Consider the following 17,445-nt stretch of genomic DNA (forward strand, 5'->3'; position numbering starts at 1 on the left):
AGTACAAATCAATGAAAAGATTGCCTATGTTCATGGATTGGAAAAATATTGTTAAAATGTCCATATTACTGGGGCACCTGGGTGGCACAGTCAGTTAAGCATCCGACTCTTGGTTTTGGCTCAGATCATGATCTCAGGCTCTGCGTTGGGCTCTGCGCTCAGCAGGGAATCTGCTTGGGACTTTCTCTCCCTCTCCCCATCCCCACTACTCTTCTCTAAGTCAATCAATCTTAAAAAAAAAAAAAAAAGTCCAATTACCTCATAACACCTATAGATTCAATATAATCTCTATCAAAAGCCCAAAACCATTTTTCACAGAAACAGAAAAAATAATCCTAAAATTCATATGGAACCACAAACAACCCCAAATGGCCAACGCAATCCTGGGAACCATCACACTTGCTGATTTCAAACTTTATTACAAAGTTATAATAGTCAAAATAGTACAGCACTGGCATAAAAACAGACACATAAGCCAATGGAACAGAATCAAAAGACCAGAAATAAACCATTGTGTAAATGGTCAAACCACTTGCTCCATATCTGACAACGGAGCCAAGAATAATCAATAAGGAAAGGATAGTCTCTCCAATAAATGATGTTGGGAAAACTGGATATCCAGATGGGAAAGAATGAATCTGGACCCCTATCCTACACCACTCACAAAAATTAACTCGAAATGTATTAAAGACTTAAACATAACACCTAAAACTGTAAAACTCCTAGAAGAAAACACATGAAAGAGGCTCCTAGACACTGGTCTAAGCAACAATTTTTTAGACATGACACAAAAACACAAGCAACAAAAGTAAAAATAAACAAGTGAGACTATTTCAAACAAAATCTTCTGTACAGCAAAGGAAAAAACAAAATGAAAAAGCAACCTACCAAATGGGAGGAAATATTTGCAAAGCATGTATCAAAACCACAATGAGATATCACCTCACACATGGTAGAATAGCTATTACCAAAAAGATAAGAAATAACAAGCATTAGGAAGGATGCAGAGAAAAGAGAACCATTGTGCACTGCTGGTAGGAATGTAAACTGCTTCAGCCACTACAGAAAGCATATGGACATTCTTCAAAAAAATTAGAACTATCATATGATTCAGCAATCCTACTTCTGGGTGTACTTCCGAAGGAAATGAAATCACTATCTCGAAAAGACAAGTGCACCTTATGTTCATCGCAGCATTATTTACAATAGCTACAACACAGAAACAACCTAACTGCCTGTCAATGGATGAACAGGCAAAGAAAATGTAGTATATAATAATCCATAAGGCAGAATATTATACAGCCATAAAAAAGAAGGAAATCCTGCTATTTGCAACAATATGGATGGCCCTTCAGGGCATTACGCTAAGTGAAATAAGTCAGACAAAGAAGATAAATACTGTATGATCTCACATGTGGAATCTAAAAAAAAGCCAAACTCACAGAAACAGAGAATGGTAGTTATCAAGGGGTGGTGGATGGGGGAGATGGGGAGAGGTTGGTCAAGGGTACAAACTTCCAGTGAGAAGACAAATCAGTTCTGGGGATCTAATGTACAGCATAATGACTAGTTATCAATATTGTTTCATACACTTAAAAGTTGCTAATAGAAACCTTAAATGTTCTCACCACAAAAAAAGAACTGATAATTATGTGACATAATGGATATAACTAATATCATGGTAATCATTTCATAATATATACATGTACCAATTCAACACGTTGTACACCCCACAATATATTATATGTCAACTGTATCTCAACAAGGCTGGGGCGGGTGGGGGACACAAAGGACCACATCAGACTGGAAACAATCACATGAAATGATGTGATATAAAGAGCTCAGGATTAGAGATCAAGAGGCCTAAATTCTAGATCAGGTCCTGTCACTAACCTTCAGCAAGTCACTTAACCTCACGCCTCAATTTCTTCATAGGTTGAATGAGAAAGATTAGATGAATCCTTCTCAAATGGGAACTGAAGGAGAATTCAGGGAAAGGAGTATGCCCTCCTACAACGTGGATCACAACCCCCTCAGAAACTCTACTGTGCAATCCTCTCCCCAATTCAGAATCCTTTGCTCAGAAAGCCACTCTTACTGATGGGAGTGTGTTACCCTTCTCAGGTATGTTAAGGCAGGTTAGGATCAGTGGACACCTAGGAACTCTAAAGTTCACTACGACTCTAACATACTAAGAAACGTCAGCAAAACCATGGCAGTACCTTAAACTATAATTTCATGGACTACCACCCACCATTCAAGTATTATACTCACACCCGAGGAACAGGTGTTGTGGCATCTGAGCTGTCTTCATTTTCTTGCTGGAGAAAAGGAAAACATTAACAGGTAAATGGACTAAAGAATTTTGGCTAATTTAAGGACTCTGGAAATCCAATAAGAAAAATCTGGTTATTTCTTAAAAACCGTACCTTACAGAAAGCCTGGTCTTTGGTTTCTAGCCACAGCTGGAAGAGTGCAGCTAATTCCTTTTCATTATCTTGGGACTGGCCTATCAGGAAAACAAAAAGGCAAATAACAAGAGTAATAACAATACTAAAACAATCTACGGTATTACTCAGAATCCCACTGTCTCCTTACTTGCTGTATCTATGCCAGAGAGAGAACCCATCAGGACCTATAGTGCAATGATCCTGTGCACATACTATCCCCTCAGCCTGTATTGCCTTCCATTCACTGTCTGCCTGGACCAACACTTCTGGATGTTTCCTGAGTAAATCACTCCTTCCCTAGGTATTTGCTGAGCAGCCGCCGTGTGCCAAGCACTGCATACTAAGCAGGGTTATTCAGTGAACTCAGCCTCTGTTCTCACGGAGTTTATAGTCAAATAAGAAAAGAATACAAGTTAATAAAATCTCAAAGTGGTAGGTATCACAAAGGATATCATGAAAGCTTACCCTAGGGAAGTTTTCCTGTCCTTGGGGGTCAGAAAAGGCTTCTCATTGTGGGGCAACAAAGGCATTCTACCAATTGGCACAGCAATAAGGCGGCCCTCAGGAAGGAGAAAAACTTGACCCCTTTGACCTGCCTAGAGAGATGAGCACCTCCCTCCTGCCCTCCTCCCCTCTTACTTTGTTCGGGCTCCTACGGAAGCACCCATCACACGATGGTCCCTATGTCTCCTGCCCAGACTAGAAGACACAGAGACCACCAGCACTCGGGTCTGCCTGTGGGAAGAATACAGCCTCCCAGGGCCTACCCTTCTCAAAGCAGCTAAGATGATGCTTCTGAGGACTCTTACATGTTCTCCCTAGTCAGGCAGAGTCCCACCATCGCCGGAAAGTGCTGAACTTTCTTATCCTGGGAAGATTCCTCTACTCCTCTGCCTTCTAGAATTGCTCCTTCATAGTCCATTTCCCTACAGCCTAATCAATCCTCTTCTCACACCACTCCCTCTACATCCTTACCTGGTGTGAAGTCTGCCACCTAATAAGCTTAAAATCCTTATTATCTGGTCGGATAAGGTCTGCCACCCCGGGCATAAGTCCCCCTCCAGGCTGACTTCAAGCCACCAGTCTGACAGAGTCAGAAAGAGCGACACGGTCAGCAATCACGGGTTGCCTTCAGCTCCCCACGGTCCTTGATGCCCATCACCCTAGCAAGGAATCACTCTTACAAGAAATTCACCAGTTCTTCCACATTCTCAAATCCATGGGCTTTATCTTCCTGAACCCTTTTAGGATGATCAAGGCTAATGACCACTCCCCACTTCCTGTGTCCTTCCCTGGCTTCCAAGATCCAACTATTTCATGGTTTCCTCCCAAGTCACTTATGCATATGCTCTCCTGCTCAGCCTGCTCAGCCTCGGAGCTTCTCAAGGCTTAGTCTAAGGCCCTCATTTCTCCTCACTTCACGCTTCCTCCCTATGCCTATGCCTTGATAACTGTAGATATGCTAACAACTCCCTGCCTTGACTCTCCCATATGGATTCTAAACCCACACATCCTACTGCCTACTCAACATTAACACTTTTAAATACCTCGAAGGCAGCTCACACTCAGCACATCCAAAACTAAACTCAGGATCTCCGCCCTCACCCCAGGCAAGATGTCCTCCACAGCTGCCTACCACAGTAAACGGCATCTTCACCGTGAGGCACAAATCTAGCAGAAGTGATGCTTGACAGCACTCTCCCTTTACTCCCCACAGCCAGTCATAGGCACTATGGCTTTTACCACCTACAACTTTCTCAACTTTGTCCACTCTCTCTCCTCGGGTCCAGATGATCATCATCTCTACGTAGGCCTGTGTAACCTTTTTGAATCGAATCTTCCCTGGCATCGCTGATCCATACTGCTTCCTCCACATGGAATGCTCTTCCCCTCAATCTGCCTCGCTCCTTCCTAGTCATCATTAACATCTCTGCTGAAATGTTCCTTCCTCAGGAAGGTCCTAGTCATCATTAACATCTCTGCTGAAATGTTCCTTCCTCAGGAAGGTCCTCCCAACTCTGCAGAATACACCAACACATCGTCATAAATTTCCATCCTTTCTGGTACTTTCCCCTCATAGAATGTGTATGTTTGTTATTTCATGTGAATGGATATTTGTTCATTATATACTTCAGCACCTAACCCAATGCCTGACACCTAAAAGCCAAATAAACGTTGTAAGGAATAAATGAATCTACTGTGTTCACAACCTTCTCTCCATCTCTCTCTTCACAGACCACTCAAGGGGGTAAAGAGAAAGGTTAGTGAATTTCAGTAGGAAATCAACATGGAATTTTCCTCTTAACACCATCACTGGTAACCAAATTACTTCAGGTACATAATAAAACGTAGTAAGTGGGACTTCGTAAATTAAAAAGAAAAAAAAAAAAAGAATCCTGCTCTTTGGAAATAGTGTATTCAGGGCTGTCTGACATCCTGTTGCACGTTATCCTCAATAGCAAAGCCCACTGTTGGGAAAGAAAAATAATTACACTATTACAGGTTAATCTAAAAGCATAGGCATGATTTTTTTTTTTTAAGATTTTTATTTATTTATTGAGAGAGACAATGATAGAGAGAGAGCATGAGAGGGGGGAGAGTCAGAGGGAGAAGCAGACTCCCCGCTGAGCAGGGAGCCCGATGCGGGACTCAATCCTGGAACTCCAGGATCATGACCTGAGCTGAAGGCAGTCGCTTAAACAACTGAGCCACCCAGGTGCCCCCATAGGCACGATTAATACGACAATGGGTCCTACTGCAAAATACCCCCACGGATTTAAATCCATCGTCCTAGAAGGGCCATCCCACCCCAGCTTGCGGGAGCCAAAATCCAGTGGAGGGGTGAAACTTAGACCCTGAGATACCAAAGGGGTCACAAAGGATCTTTTTAACTGAGCAAAATAAGACTTAATATTGCTGTTCTCAATATCCTACTAGGCTGTATGGACTAGAAGGCAAGAGCAGCTGAGCAGAGGATGCAAGACAGTGAAAACCCACCTCTACGAGTGGGCAGTATGAATTACTCACCAAGCAATTTCCACTGCTGGGTTTTCTCTTTGAATTCAACAAATGCTGAGAAACTGGAAGGTATGGCTGCAAGAAATGGGATCACATGAATAAGCCGCACAGGTCGGAGAGCACACAGAATTCCGAATAACTGCAATCCTTGGGCTTTGAGACAACTTTTGAATGTTTCATAGTGGATCAAGACAGCGGAGACCCCCAAGGCACAGCATTAGGTGAAACCATAGGAATTTAACCAGGGATGCTGTAGTTTACCAGGAAAATGAATTAAACAAGGGGGGGTGGGGATACTTGACCCTAAGGAAAAAAGTACCTTACCACGACTTTCCCCAGCAAGATATTGCAGGGCTGGTAACACCAACTCTGCCCAGTTGGGGGCGGCAGAGAACCAGCTATTGAGGGAGCTGGCTGGAGAGGACTGCCAATCCAAAACCCGTTCCTCCAGCTAAGGGAAAACAAAGACAGAAGCCAGTCAGAGTTCTATTCCACACCAGTAATCCCGCAGATGCTCCAGAGCAAGCTAGGATACATCTGCAAGTCACAAAGCAAGTCAGCTGCAGAGCTCTGAGAGGAACCCAGAATTCTTCTCCAGCTGTAGACTGTTAGTTTTCTACAATTTGAAAACTGATGTACATCTGACTTTTCCAAAACTCTTACCATAGGAAGGCTAGCCTGCCCCTCTAGCAGCAAGATCTCTAATAGAAGAGAGAAGAAACTGGAAGATATTTCATTGATTCCAAGGCAAGGTTTGAGGTCTTCAAGAGGCCTAATGAAGGAAAAAATATGTAAGAACAATTGAAGAGACCAAGAACACATCCCCAGATGGTTTAGGCCCTCCAAACCCTCTAAGAGTCATACAAAAGTTCAATAAAGGACCATAGCATACACGTTCCCTAGCAGGTCCCCTGGGACTCTGGTCTTGCACGTTCAACACGCACGGGCTCATTCCATGCACCAGTGCTGCGTACAGCCCAGGTTAACCTTTCACCCTCGAGCAGCAATCTCTTGTTGCTCACTTACTCCTCCTTGATAGCAGGTATAGCCAGTGGAGAAGGGGCCTGGGAGAGAGGCGGGATCCCGTCAGCGCTGCTTAAGGGTTCAGCCAAATCCTCTGCCTCTGATTTGATCAGTTTTATTTTCTTCTTCTTCTTCTCCTCTTTTTCCTTAACCTTTTTTTTAAGGACAGCCAAGTCATATAGGGCTAGGAAGAAAAGGCAACACAAATCACAGAACTGCATTTTCTACATCAGGAAGTGAGGGTCTTATCTGAATGTTATTTTCCAAACACCCACCAGTAGAAGAAAGAAAAGTCTTAAGTAAAAAGACATTGAGTTACTTTTTGTTTCTTTTTGTTTGCTTTTTTGTTTTTCTTTTTTCTTTTTTTACCAAATCCAGTGAGAGATTTTACAAGTTAATTTTAACACCTATTAAAGAGCCAAAGATCTACTGTATTGATTTTATATTCATTTTCCACCTACAAATCCGTAAGAGGCAATAACTAAACAAAAGTTATCAGCAAGAAGGAAGCTGTGGTCTCATTTATTTATGCCACACGTAGCTGGCTGACGTAACGTAACACAACAGTCAGATGAGGTCAGCCTCCAGAGGACATCACTTACCTGCTAGAGAGCCCTTCCTGCCAGCATTTACTCGAGTCATGATGTCACTGAGAGTCAGGTCCCCTGTCAAAAGGTCCGGATGATCCTGGATGTGATATTCAGAGATTTGTTATCAAGGCCCCAAAAAGAAGCTAAAACTGCTGATGATTTTGCCAATTTACCTAGATATAATCAGATGTTGGGCACACTTGCGGAAATCATATCTCCCCTTCATAATGGGGCACAGAACCCACTTCCAACCTTTCTACTGTATGGCATTTAGTTTATAAAGCTCTTTTGCATTCCTTATCTTAGTGCTCTTCAAACAATCTTATTAAGTGTCACTATATTTTATAGTGTGAAAACAGGGTTGAGAAAAAGGTAAGGGAATTGCTGATTTCCAGTGTGGACGCTTCCCACCTCACTACCTGCCTTTTCTTCCTCCCCTCTGCTCTCTGGCTTGGCTGCACTGGCATTACCTTGACTTGGTAGAGTAACAGAGAGAGTAAAAAGTGGGAAGAGCACAGGATTTGACTCCTGACTTCCTAGCTGGAGGGCCAAGGACAAGCTCCTTAACCTCTCCAAACACAGGTAAAATGGATATAATGATCCATGTACCAGTCTTGCTGTAAAGATTAAATCAGACACTACATCAAGCATTTGTCTTCCTCTCCTATCTCTGGTGTTAACGAGCCACTACAGTGGCTCCTGTCCCCCCAACAATAGAAAAGGAACCATAAATGATATGGTGACTACCTTCATCTCCCAAAAGCCAATCCAAAGATCTTAGACTGAAAACCACTAATGACCACCCCACCCAATCTTACTGGTTGATGTTTCCGCTTCTCATGGTGCTTCTTTAACATTATCTTCAGGTCACTGTCCCCCAGTTCTATTTTATCTGAGAGAAAATGAACCAAACCACATGGATTAGGTCATTCACTAACATGATGCTCAAATCCAAGTCTTTCTGGTCACTTGTGATAGTCAAAAGTAACACGTTTCTCTGAATGTCCCTTCTGAATCCCATGTACTACAAGCACACACAATCTTGGAACAGTCACAGGATCAACTCTTCAGCTTTTCTCTACACTGATCAGTAACAATGACCTCAGTTAGTTAGCTGTTCCTGAAACACCTCAAAAATTCTTAACCGTCTTCTTTGATTCCTATCCCAATTAAAAGTTCTTCTCTAATTTCAGACATTCTAAGAAACTGCTATGGCTCTGATTACCTCTTGTTCTATTACTGAACTGTCCCTAAATATTGCTATTTTAATAATCTACTTTCTTTAAGCCCAAAATACCAGCCGATTAGCTCCTAAGGAAAAGCTTCAAAACAAAGGAAAGGCAGGCCTACCTACTTGTAAAAAGTGGAATCGTACAGAAACTTCTCCCAATCTCCCACTTATGAGGAACACTGCTTCGATTCCCTGGCAGGTAAGAATCCAGCGCCCACACTGTAAGGGAGTTCTCAGATCTACATCCTGATCTCCCAAAACGTCCACAGCATCACTCAGTTCTCACCTGCAGTTTTCATATCCGTGGTTGAAAGCGTGGGCACCACCCTCAGGGGCACCGCAGGGCTAGGAGAACGCGCTGGAGAGCTCGGAAGCCATGAGCTGAGATCTTCAAAAGAAAATTTTTCTTGTAAATCCAACGTGGCTGTGGACTCCAATAGGGGAGATTGGGTAAGTGGCCATTTGGGTTCAACAAGGCTAAGCCAACAACATGGAGGCCAGGGTTCCACCATTCCTTTCTGACCCTTCTCCAGACGAACTGGAGCACACTCAGGTCATTTAAACGGCTCTTCCAGGAAGAGAGACTTCAACAGAGCGATGGGGTCGCACTGCAGCAGGCCAACAGTCACTACTACTCTCCTGTAGGGGGAAAAGCAGCTCTCTCAAGTGGCACAATAGGACCAGACAGGCCTACTGTGGAGAGCCCTGCCACGCAGGGATTCAGCTCACCTAAACTCTAATGCCACGTGAGCACCAAGGGGACAAAGGTATGCAGTCACACCCCACCCAAGAGGAATGGCTCAGAGCCCAAAGACTAGGGAATTCTGAGTGCCGTCATCCAACCCCCGAGAGACACAACTGGGAGAGCTTCTTTCCCGGGAGACAAATGGCTACCACTGGCTCCAACTGAACACGCTGCTGGTGTAAAGCCAACATCCCAGCTCCTCCAAGTGCCCACACTCACCCTCTTCATCAGATGACAGGTCCGTGTCGCCACACTCCTCCTTTACTTCCCTCAACACCTTCAAGTAGCGCTGCTGGGTCCGCCACTCCCGCTCCTCAGGGGTACGGGAGGGTGAAGGGCGCTTCTGGCGGAAGGGAAGGGCTGGGCCGCTCCGTCGGGCCATCTCCAGTAGGTCCTAGGAAGAGAGCAGATGGGGATACACGTCATCATCCAAAGCTTATTCTGGTGCATTCCTCAAGTCTACATTTTCTTCTCTTGATTGTTGAACAAGCTCAATTCCCTCCTTTCAGATCAGAGATGCACATAGGAGAGTATGTCCAAATAAGAAGAGCCTCTACTAGGGGCGCCTGGGTGGCTCAGTCGTTAAGCGTCTGCCTTCGGCTCAGGTCATGATCCCAGGGTCCTGGGATTGAGCCCCGCATCAGGCTCCCTGCTCCGCGGGAAGCCTGCTTCTCCCTCTCCCACTCCCCCTGCTTGTGTTCCCTCTCTGGCTGTCTTTCTGACAAATAAATAAAACCCTTAAATAAAAAAAAAAGAAAGAAAGGACGGTACAGGCTAACTGCGTCAAGGCTTAATTGGTCACATTTTCTCCTTAGTGCTACCTTTGGCATTTGGTACCTGAACGACTTCTTGAAGCCACGAGATGTGTGCGCTCACTGCCCACACCTCATACGTGGTTCCCAGCATTACTTACGCTCCGGGAAGCCAGGATCTGCCTCAGCAGCCTATGGAAGTACTGCTGCTGGGAGGTGAGGTAGCGCTTGTACTGGGACTTGAAGCACAGCTGCCGGTACTTGACCACCTCCGGGTTAAAGTGTCCGTCTGAAAAGAACAGAGGCACAACTGTGTGTATATATATTTAATACGTGCTTAAAATGTAAACTCTGGGTTAAACTGGAAGACGGTACAGGAGAGAAAAATGACAATCTTTGTGTACGTGGAGCCTACAGTCCAATGGGAGGCAGAAAATAAACAGGTGAACAGAAACTCTTTTTGAGTACTACAGGAAATTCATTTGAAGCAACTGTAGAGAGTAAGGAGGAATATATTTAGGAAAGGGACCTCTAAAGAACAAAACGTAAAATGAAGCCTGATTAAAGCAATTATGGCAAAATGTTAACTGATAAACATTGGTAATAAAAGTCATACAGACGTCTGTTATACTAGTTACCAACTTTTCTGTATGTTTAAAAATCTTCAAAACAAAAAATTGGGAGGAAAACCAATGAGAATTTAAAAATAAGAAGTAAAAATGGGGAAAAGGCAGAAGGAATGGCGTGTGCTAAGGCAGGATCCGAAGCAAGCAAGAACTTTGCACGTTCCAAACCTTGAGGAAATGTCTGTATGACTAACGCAGAGTGGGCTGCAGCTGAGGGAGCGTGTGACACCCTGGGAAGGCAGACAGAGATCCAACCACACAGAAACCTATAGGTCACGGGGGGAGCTGGATTTTATCCTAAGTGCAACGGAAATAATTTGAAGGGTTTAAAGCAGGAGAATGACATGGCGGGGAGCAAGAGAGGAAGAAGGAAAACTCCTGCAGGGGGTCCAGATCAGAGAGGATGGCACCTTCCCTCCACACTCAGAATAAAAGCCAAGGTCCGAAAGATGGCCTGGAAGGCTCTTCATGATCTGTCCTGGGCTTGCTCTGGCCTCATCTTCCACCAGTCTCCTATTTGCTCCTTCTACCCCAGCCCCACTGGCCTCCATGCTTTTTCCTCAACAGGCTATGTACCCTACTCTCTCAAGGCCTTTGTACTTAAAGTTCCCTCTACCTGCAAGGCTTCCTGCTAACACCCAGTATTTTCACAGCTTGCTCCTCTTACCCTCATTAAGTCCCTGTCCTGATATTCATCTCATCAGAGAAGCCTTGGCCAACTACCACATCTAAAACAGCTCCTTCCCATCATTCTAGTCCCATTACCCTCCTTATTTTTGGAAGTACTTAATGCCCATAAGTATTTCATTGTTCGTCATCTGTTTTTCCCTACGAAAATATAAGATTATTACCATATTTCCAGAACCTCGAAGAATGTCTGGCACATATTAGCTGACCAGTAAGTAAAATAGTGGTTATATGAACAGAAGTAGAGACTTGAGATATATTCCTGAGGGAGAAGGATTAAACCAGCTGATAGTTTCAGATGCTGGGGTAGGATGGGGGCCATGGGGAGGTCAACTGAGCATGGTACCCTGATCACTGGACATGAGCAACTGATATCATCACCTGAGATAAAAAGGTCAAGGAGAGGTCCATTTTGGACATATTAGATTTGAGCTGATAGACCATGGTGAAAACTGAGAGGGAAAGACTGAAAAGCTAATCTCAGAAAGCTAAAATGAGAAGTCAAAGTACACAGCATTTCTCTTTTTGTTCCCCCAACCATCCTAATACCATCCAAGGTAACTAATAACAGCAAATGCTTATTTAGAACAGCACCTGACAACTGCCACTATATAAGGACCCTGCGTATATTAACTCATTTCATCTTCATAACCCTATAAAAGGCACTACTAAATCCCCATTTTACAGATGAAGAAAATGAGGCATAGAAAAGTTAAATAACATGTCCAAGGTCACACAATTAATAAAAGGGGAAAGCAAGTTTGAACCCAGGCAGCCCAGCTCCAGAGTCCAAGGTCTTACCCACCATGCTATGCTCCCTGCTGCAGGGAAATAGATGTGACCTTCAAGAAACAAGCCCAGAGTTGAATGCTACTGATGCTGTTTGATATGTAAAAATTGGACTAGCATCTTTTTTGCTTCTGCACTTCTTTGAAATTACGTTCCTTCAGTCTTTAGTTTCCCCCACTTTTTGAAAGCCATTAAATGCCACCCCTCTGTTAAAACAGTATTTTGTATGTATGTATTAAAGAAAGTATTACTGAAATCATTAATTATAATAAATCAAAATCTTAAATTAACTGTCTATCATTCTTACCACAGCTACTGGAAAATTTTAACTTGAACACATGGTTCATGTAATTAATATTTCCTTTTTTTTTTTTTTTAAAGATTTATTTATTTGAGAGAAGGAGAGCAGGGCTGGGGGCGGGGTGGGGAGGGAAGGGCAGAGGGAGAGGGAGAGAGGCAGACTCCCCGCTGAGCAGGGAGCCAATGCAGGGCTCAATCTCACAACCCTGAGATCACAACCTGAGCCGCAATCAGGAGTCAGACGCTTAACCAACTAAGCCACCAGGCACCCCGGCTCATTTAACGTTTCTATTCACTAGCGGTGAGCTACTTAACAGTGAGGAAAGGAGAGGGTAGTACCAGATGAAGTTGGATAAGTGGACAGGAGCCAGGTCACACATAGAGCCTTGTAGGCACTGAACTTTATTTCAAGTGAAGGCAACTGCTAAATATTCTGAGAAGTGAAGTTTTAAGAAGCTCACTCTGTAGCTGTGTGGAGGTGGCTGCTAAAACAGCCGGGCAAGAGTCAGCAGTGACGAGATAGTGAGTGAAAGCAGGCAAGGTACAGAGCTAAGAACAGTGCCTCAGGGGCGCCTGGGGGGCTGTGATTAAAAGTCTGCCTTCGGCTCAGGTCATGGTCCCAGGGTCCTAGGGTCGAGCCCCACATCGGGCTCCCTGCTCCGCGGAAAGCCTGCTTCTCCCTCTCCCACTCCCCCTGCTTGTGTTCCCTCTCTCGCTGTGTCTTTCTCTGTCAAATAAATAAAATCTTAAAAAAAAAGAACAGTGCCTCAACAGCAATAACACAGACAGGAACAGTGAGTGGAAGAGCGGTTAGCAAAGAAAGTGGGGTGTGGGGGTAGGGTGTCAAAGACACAGGAGGAGATCCAGGCCAGAGAAGAGTCACTGATGCAAAGTGGAGAAAAGTCTCAAGATGAAGAAAGTGGTCACGACAGTAGATGCTGGGCCCTACAGGGGCACCTGGCTGACTCAGTCAGAAGAGCATGCGACTCTTGGTCTCGGGGTCATGAGTTCAAGCCCCATGTTGGGTGTAGAGCTTGCTAAAAATAAAATTAAAAAAAAAAAGACTGTAGATGCTGTGCACGGACCAAATAGAGAACTAAAAAGCATCTGCTGGGGTGCCTGGGTGGCTCAGTCAGTTAAGCATCCAACTCTGGATTTCAGCTCAAATCATGATCTCAAGGTTGTGGGTTCAAGCCTTGTGACGGTTCTGCACTCAGCAGGGAGTCTGTTTGAGATTCTCCCTCTCCCTCTGCCCCTCCCCCCTGCATGTGCTCTCACTCTCTCTCAAATAAATAAATCTTTTAAAAAAATAAAAATAAATAAAAAGCATCTGCTGGTTTGGAAATTACATGCTCACTAAAGAGACATGGAGCAGAAAAAATGCTCACTGGAACAACTGGTGAGATGGGAATATGGACTATATATTAGGTAACATGCCTGTGTTACATTTTACACTTATATACAGAATTTAAGTACAGAAAAATTCTGTATTTACAGTATCTCTGAATATGATCATTTGTGGTTATGTAAGAGAATTTTTTTTTTTTTAAGATTTTATTTATTTATTTGAGAGAGAGAGAGAGCACACAGAGGGAGAGGGAGAAGCACACTCTCTGCTGAGCAGGGAGCCCGATGTCGGGCTCAATCCCAGAACCCCAGGATCATGACCTGAGCCGAAGGCAGACGCTTAAGCAACTGAGCCACCCAGGCACCCCGAGAGAACGTTCTTATTCTTCAGAGACGAATGCTGAAAAATGTAGGGGTACAATGTCTGCAATACTCTCAAATGGTTCAGCAAAAAAAAAAATGACAATAATACATACAGTAACGAGAGTGAATGTGGCAAAATGTTAATAGTTGGTGAACCTGATGAAAAGTACAGCTGACTCTGGAACACCAGTTTAAACTGTGTGGGTCAAGTTATACGTGGATTTTTTTTTACAGTACATACTGTAAATGTATTTTCTTTATGATTCTATTAGCATTTTCTTTTCTCTACCTGACTTTATTGTAAAAAATACAATACATAAAATATGTGTTAATCGACTGTTACAGGTAAGACTTCCAGTCAATACTAGGCTAACAGTTAAATTTGGGGAAAGTCAAAAGTTACACATGGATCTGTAACTGAGTGGGAAGCAGGCGCCCCTCAGCCCTGCAATGTTCAAGGGTCAACTATACGGGTGTCCATTATAAAATCTTGTGACCTTTCTGCAGCTTTGAACTTTAAAAGTAAAATAAAGTTGAAGGAAAAGACAGGTCACGGGTGGCATTAATAAAAGCACTCTCTGTGAGGTAATAACAGAAGAGCCCCAAGAAACGGGCAGAATGACTGAAAGGGGCAGCTATGGATGTCTTTCAACAAGTTTGGAGATAAAAAGGCAAATGATAGAGGACAACAGAGGGGACAGACAGTGAAAGACTGTTTTTAGTGTGAGACCCCTGAACGCATCCGTAGGCGGAAGAAGAGCAAGTGGAGTGAACAGCAAAATAGAGTGAATACACAGGACAGAAGGGATGGTTAACTGAGGAAAAGAGGTCCCAGAGGAGGGAAAAGATGAAAGGATCAAGAGCAGAGGTTAATCTTAAACAGAAGACAAAACTCCTTCTTCCTCTGAGACAAGTAAAGTAGGTCAGAATGGAAATGAATACAGGGAGCTGGGGTGTAGGTTGGAAGTAGAAAATGGGGGTTTATGACAGAAGATCCTTTATGAAGCAGGAAGCAAGACTTTGCTAAGCATGTGGAACTTAAGGGAAAGGTGAACATTTAAAACAGAAACAGGAGGGGCGCCTGGGTGGCTCAGCTGGTTAAGCGACTGCCTTCGGCTCAGGTCATGATCCTGGAGTCCCGGGATCGAGTCCCACATCGGGTTCCCTGCTCAGCGGGAAGTCTACTTCTCCCTCTGGCCCTCCCCCTCTCATGCTCGCTCTCTCTCATTCTCTCTCTCAAATAAATAAATAAAATCTTTAAAAAAAAAAACAGAAACAGGAAAGCTAACCAAAGGTGAAAGAATATGGGAATGCAATGACAGCTCAGAAGATGAATACGCATGGTATTGCACCTGTCTGCAGCAACACTGGAACTAAAATATGACCGCGGTCAGAGTGAAACGTGCAGGAATTCCTTGTTTGCATCCTCACCACACCCTAACACTGCTGTGGGGGAAAACATGCCAGCACAGCGGACAGAGCAAACATCACACAAGGTCCCTGCCATAACCCCTCTAAAAGCAGGCAGGCTCTATCAGAAGAGATGGTTTACTCCTACCTGAGGCCCCTGGCTGCAGGGAAATAAACTTTGCCCACTACCCAGGGGAATTCCTCTTTAAACCAGTAACTCACCAAAGGAAGGAACGCGAGTTTGAAACGAGCTGAGATAATAAAAGTTTTGCAATGATAAGTCTGTCCCGTCCAGGCTTTTGTAGCTATCCTGTTGTCCAATTTAACAAAACTCAAGGAGATTCACTGTACTTTCAGGGCCTCCTGCCAAAGCAAAGTCACCCCAGAAAGAGGAGAAGAGGCCTCTCTGCTGCTCTCCATGGAACAGAGAGGAAACTGTGGCTTAATAGTGGCCCCAAACCATTTTGCAATCCCCAATGTAATAAATGACTCAGGGCAAGGATCATTAATGGACGTTAAACCACTGAGTAAAACAAAGGCTTTTGGGAAAAAAGACTATCACCTGGTCCCAAAGTATCATCCTACATTTTCCTTCTGAATTATGAAGAAAAAAGGTACTGTTACAATCAGTATGTCTGGCAGACACGTCCACTTAACCAAGTGCTCAAACACATCATTACCAACATCAGAACTGACATCATGTGCCTCCTGAGGTGATGGTGGGAAAGAAGTAACATTTCCCATCTAGTATTATCGGTAAAATGTTTAACCCAAATCCAATCATGAGGAAACAAGACAATTCCCCAGGGTGCCTGGGTGGCTCAGATGGTTAAGCATCTGCCTTCAGCTCAGGTCATGATCCCATGGTCCTGGGATCGGGTCCCGCATCCGGCTCCCTGCTCAGCGGGGAGCCTACTTCTCCCTCTGCCTCTCTCTCTTATGAATAAATAAAATCTCTTAAAAAAAAAGACAATTCGGGGCGCCTGGGTGGCTCAGTCGTTAAGCGTCTGCCTTCGGCTCAGGTCATGATCCCAGGGTCCTGGGATCGAGCCCTGCATTGGGCTCCCTGCTCGGCAGGAAGCCTACTTCTCCCTCTCCTGCTCCCCCTGCTTGTGTTCCCTCTCTCGCTGTGTCTCTGTCAAATAAATAAATAAAATCTTAAAAAAAAAAAAGACAATTCCCCATAAAGCAGGACATTTTAGAACTCAAGTGTCCTGAGCTCTTCAAAAATGTCAGTGTGTTTTGTATGGAATCACAGAAGACCCCAAATAGCCAAGGCAATCTTGAGAAAGAAAAACAAAGCTGGAGAGATCATGTTCCTTTATTTCAAACTACAGTACAAAGCTACAGTAATCAGAACATAATGGTACCGGCACAAAGAGACACACAAATCAATGCAACAGAATAGAGTCCAGAAATAAACCTACTCTTATATAATCAATTAATTTACAACAAAGACAAGAATATACAATAGGGGAAAGAGTCTCTTCAATAAATGGTGCTAGGAAAACTGGATAGCTAAATGCCAAAGAATAAAACTGGACCGCTTTCTTACACCACACACAAAAATAAACTCAAAATGGATTAAAAACTTAAATGGAAGGGGTGCCTGGGTGGCTCAGTTGGTTAAGCGTCTGCCTTTGGCTCAGGTCATGATCTCAGAGTCCTGGGATGGAGCCCCACGTTGGGCTCCCCACTCAGCGTCTGCTTCTCCCTCTCCTTCTGCCTCTCCCCCCTGCTCATGCTCTAATAAATAATAAAATCTTTAAAAAAAAAAAAAACTTAATGTAAGGCTGAAAATCCTAAAACTCCTAGGAAAAAACACAGTCAACTCTTGGGACATCAGTCTTAGCAATATTTTTTGGATCTCTCTCCTCAAGCAAGGGCAACAAAAGCAAAAGAAAACAAAACAAAACAAAAAAACAAATGGAACTACATCAAACTAAAAAACAAAGAAAACCATCAACAAAATAAAAAGGCAACCTGCTGAATGGGAGAACATATCTGCAAATGACATAACCAATAAGGTGTTAATATCTAAATATAAGTAACTCCAACTCAACACCAAAAAGACAAATAATCCAATTAAAAATGAGCAGAGGATGTGAATAAAC

General features: G+C 43.7%; 1 protein-coding gene across 5 annotated transcripts in view; it reads right to left on the reverse strand.

The window, feature by feature from the left end:
• Positions 1–17,445, reverse strand: part of NFRKB (nuclear factor related to kappaB binding protein) — a 41,534-nt gene that overhangs the window by 16,214 nt on the left and 7,875 nt on the right. For all 5 annotated transcript variants that reach the window (XM_032426257.1, XM_032426255.1, XM_032426256.1 and 2 more), the window contains 11 exons: positions 9,971–10,098; positions 9,277–9,451; positions 8,599–8,700; positions 7,900–7,973; positions 7,094–7,178; positions 6,495–6,675; positions 6,132–6,240; positions 5,793–5,919; positions 5,478–5,543; positions 2,430–2,509; positions 2,275–2,321 (listed from right to left, as the gene is read on the reverse strand). In XM_032426257.1, coding sequence (XP_032282148.1) covers positions 2,275–2,321; positions 2,430–2,509; positions 5,478–5,543; positions 5,793–5,919; positions 6,132–6,240; positions 6,495–6,675; positions 7,094–7,178; positions 7,900–7,973; positions 8,599–8,700; positions 9,277–9,451; positions 9,971–10,098 — 1,174 coding nt within the window. The remainder of the gene's footprint in view (positions 1–2,274; positions 2,322–2,429; positions 2,510–5,477; positions 5,544–5,792; positions 5,920–6,131; positions 6,241–6,494; positions 6,676–7,093; positions 7,179–7,899; positions 7,974–8,598; positions 8,701–9,276; positions 9,452–9,970; positions 10,099–17,445) is intronic.

Source organism: Phoca vitulina, unplaced genomic scaffold (assembly GCF_004348235.1).
Source record: "Phoca vitulina isolate PV1807 unplaced genomic scaffold, GSC_HSeal_1.0 scaffold34, whole genome shotgun sequence".
Lineage (NCBI taxonomy): Eukaryota > Metazoa > Chordata > Mammalia > Carnivora > Phocidae > Phoca > Phoca vitulina.